At 38.0% G+C, this 3,694-nt stretch overlaps 1 protein-coding gene across 1 annotated transcript in view; it reads right to left on the bottom strand.

Moving 5' to 3' along the window:
- Nucleotides 1-225: 225 nt before the first annotated feature.
- Nucleotides 226-3,694, bottom strand: part of LOC104618096 (fibroblast growth factor 20) — a gene marked incomplete at its 5' end in the record, with an annotated part of 3,726 nt that continues 257 nt past the window's right edge. Inside the window, 2 exons of the mRNA XM_010283608.1 lie at nucleotides 226-471; nucleotides 1,529-1,632. Of these exons, the coding sequence (XP_010281910.1) occupies nucleotides 226-471; nucleotides 1,529-1,632 (350 nt within the window). The remainder of the gene's footprint in view (nucleotides 472-1,528; nucleotides 1,633-3,694) is intronic.

The following is a 3,694-nucleotide window of genomic DNA, read 5'->3' as shown; positions in this document are numbered from 1 at the left end:
TTACCAGCTACCAAACAGTCGAGCAAGTTTGAAGGAGGCTGGTCCACTCTCAGCTTTAAGGCTTTGTCTCCTAAATCCAAAGGTTAGAAAACAGATGTTTGCCTGTCACAAAGTATCTTCTTCCAATCCAGCATCCTAGACCTCTGCAGGTTCCTCATGCTGGTATTGCCATGAAAGCAGGGGCAACAGCTCCAGTATGGGTTTTTCCCAAAGTTGCCTCCTTCCTCAGCTGTATCCTAACACATCTTTGTACAGTTCTGGAACTCTTTCAGGATCCACAGGCCGGGGCAAGAAATGTGTGAATTTCTGGTGTCTTTTGGACCTTGCCCCATCTCTGGGAGTACCATCTTTGTTAAGTGCTACGAAGTATCGCCGCCCCGAATCTCCGTGTTTGTAGACATTGGATGAGTAAGTGTTGTACCAGTTTTCCTCAAACTGTTCCCTGAAGATGCATTCAGAAGTTAGTTTCTCCTACAGAAAGAAACAGTGAAGAAAAATAAGTCAAGCTGTCACTAGAGATTTCAACACGCATGAAAAAAATACGATAAACAAAATTGTTTAGGTCTTGTGCGGCCTAAGCCTGACATTTAACTGACACCAAACCCAAGAAGAGTATGCAGACCTGACACTGAGTGTGGAAGCCTACTTTAATCCTTATTCTTTTGAAAACTGAACATGTAGATATACAAATACACAATCAAAGGAACTGGAGAACAAGGCTATTTTTTCTCAAGATGTTTTAAGACATGAGAGGAGAAAAGTCTAAGACTGTTATTACCCTGGTAGAATTGGAAAAAATCAAAGATTGTATTTTTACGGTCATATGTTGAAGTTATTCAGCAGACCCAAATCAACTGTAATGAGTACATGCTTATTTTCATTCTTAAATGCAAATATTCCAGTTGGGATCTACAGATATTGCCAGTACTCCTGCACCATTCAGATTTTTCAAATAACAGTGGTACCTAACTGTGACATATGGTATTATCCTCTTTTTCCCAGCATTTGAAAGAATGCTTTTATGTTAAAAAACTGGTACCTGGAAGTACCACCTGTTGATTTGTCAAGGAGCATTAGGCTATACATAGAAATAAGCCAGGGTACTATATTAGTTGTTGTTTGTTTGTTCCATAACTGTTCTTTTAACTTTTTTCTAGCTGTATTCAATGTTTTTGATGATAGACTATGCACTGTGATGCATTTGCAGTATTGATAAAAAGAAAATTAGATAGCAGGCAACTTAAATGCTGTTTGAATAGCTGGTTTAATTTAGCTGTTTTTGTCAAAATTTAAGAGCAATATTTCTTCTCAGTTCTTTTCATCTAGGACAGAGGAACTTTTCCCATTGAATCTTTAGTATCCAAGGATATACTGTATACTTTAAAAATAGATTATACATTTCAACAGGAAAAGATGTTAGTGTTTTGAAAGCTAAGATGACCTCAGATAGCTACTTGAGGGGTTTGCATATGCTAAGGAGTGAATCAAAACATCAATATGTATGAGCAGACATGAAAGTGGTACTTACCGAGCCATAGAGTTCTCCCTTCTCATTCATGCCAAGGTAAAGGCCACTGTCCACGCCTCTAATACTGACCAGTCCCACTGCCACACTGATGAATTCAAGGATACCTGAAAAAAAAAGAGATTGCTTTAATTCAACTTGTGAACATACAGTACATAGCATCCAAAATGCAGTTGGAAACACGTAGAAAATGTACATATTATAATCAATGTGGCCTAGTTTCTCTGAAATTTCAAATACTGTATGGAAATGTATACAATATTCACAGGAAAGCTGTCTGAGAAGCCTCATCTGGGAACAAGAATCCTACACCATTTAAAAAAACTTTTTTTTTTAAATGTTGAATGTGAAAGAATTTTATTCAGCGCTGAGGCTGAAGCCTTCAGTACTATGCAGTTGCAATCTGTAAAGATTATACACTATTTGCTTACTCAAACACCAGAAGATAGGTTTGAATTACCTAAAAATATACTTTACTTTCTCTATAGCATTCTCTTAAAAAAAACACATCCATTATTACATCATTTGAATGGAAATCAAAGTACAGATGGGAATTTTATATAACAGAATCTACTCACAGGAAAAAAAAAAAAATTGCCGGACAACTTATCTAGCATATGGGCCCACACCTCTTGACATAACTTGCTATCTTCAGTGCAGGCTTTTCACGTGCATGAAATATGCTGCTTATTTGCTAATGTTTGTATTATAGCACTATTTATATTACATTTGCCCAAAAATGTAATCTATATTAATAATATAAAGTATTCTGGAGATGAGGCACTATTTGAAGCCTGAATTTGGCAAGGGTATGCCAACGTATTTAACCAATTGATATGCAGAGATTACAGTACATGCAAAACATGAAAGAAAGGGAACGTGTAAACTGGCTTTTTGGAAGTTGTTAACAATGTAAACAAAGGCTGAAAAAGAATTTGTTCTAGAATCAAACCTAAGATTTGGCTGTGCAGCAGCAAAACCACAAAACATTAAAAAAAATCTGAACCTAAGGTAAGTGGTGTGTTTGATTTTGACTTTTTGTCTATTTGCTATATTTATGATTAGTCTTTTTCATTCAGGACCATTTTTCACTCTCAGACAGATGGACTGTCTGGACTATACAATAATTTAAAATGTTTTGAATTTTAATTGAGCTTTGGCAGGTTACTTATTTATGTCACCAAGCAGCAAAGAAAATAAATCCTTTATAAAAAGTAAGCATTAAAAACTCTGTTGCATGTAAATCATCCTAGTTTTCTAGTTCCTAAAGCACGAAGTCCCATAAAAAGAGGTGGAGGTATTTTGTCTTTCTGGTATCATTTTCAAAGCCACTCTTTTTCAAAACTATAATAAGCAGGTGGTTCAACCCACAAAGCAACCACATCAGACAAACCTGCCGAGAATAGTGGTAGAATAAAGGAAGAACATTTCTAAAAAGCCCAGTAAATGTTTGATCTGGGGCTAACTTTTTTTTCTTTTAAAGCAAAGATTTATTTCATGTTTACACGCTGTAGGAAATCTTCCTTCTGAGAAGAACTGTCTGTTTGGCTACTGCTCTTTTACTTCTGAAAACATCCATGTGCTATAAAAGCAATTAAGAGCCTTTCCAGCAGATTGTTTTGACTATGGGGAGGATGATAGGAAACTCTTTAATCACCTTTTACGACTGCTAAATCAATGCACACAAAAACTCACATGTAGTTGACAACGGCAGGTTTGTTCAGATGTCCAGTCCCTACAACTACTATTTAGGATTTACTCTTCTATCACGGGAAACATTTACGTTTTGCGGTTGTCTTCACCTCCTTTTGGTTTATTGACAGAGAAAGGTGACTGGGAACCACTTTAAGTATTTGAGCAAAGGAGGCATTTTAGGCCCCTCTGCTTCAACTTTCTGTCCTGCAAAACAAAGCAGCCTAGCGCAGCCTGAAGGCTCAGCACGCCCGAGTCCGTGATCCAGACACCATTCCACAAAGACTCAAGAAGCTGCGATACAGAGCGCGAATATAAAAAAGAGTCGGTCTGACTTCCGACCTTTCCCGCTAAACCTGCAGGCGTATGCATGTGCTTGCGGACACCCAGCGCAGGCTGAGACGGGCATACGTGCATGTCCCCCGGCTTGCGCGGGATGCGCAGCCCTCCCTCCCTCCCTTGCCCCCATGGTTTAGC

This window comes from Phaethon lepturus, unplaced genomic scaffold (genome assembly GCF_000687285.1).
Source record: "Phaethon lepturus isolate BGI_N335 unplaced genomic scaffold, ASM68728v1 scaffold2413, whole genome shotgun sequence".
NCBI classification, from domain to species: Eukaryota; Metazoa; Chordata; class Aves; order Phaethontiformes; family Phaethontidae; genus Phaethon; species Phaethon lepturus.
Note: the sequence above shows the minus strand (reverse complement) of the source record. Positions and strands in the feature narration are given on the sequence as shown.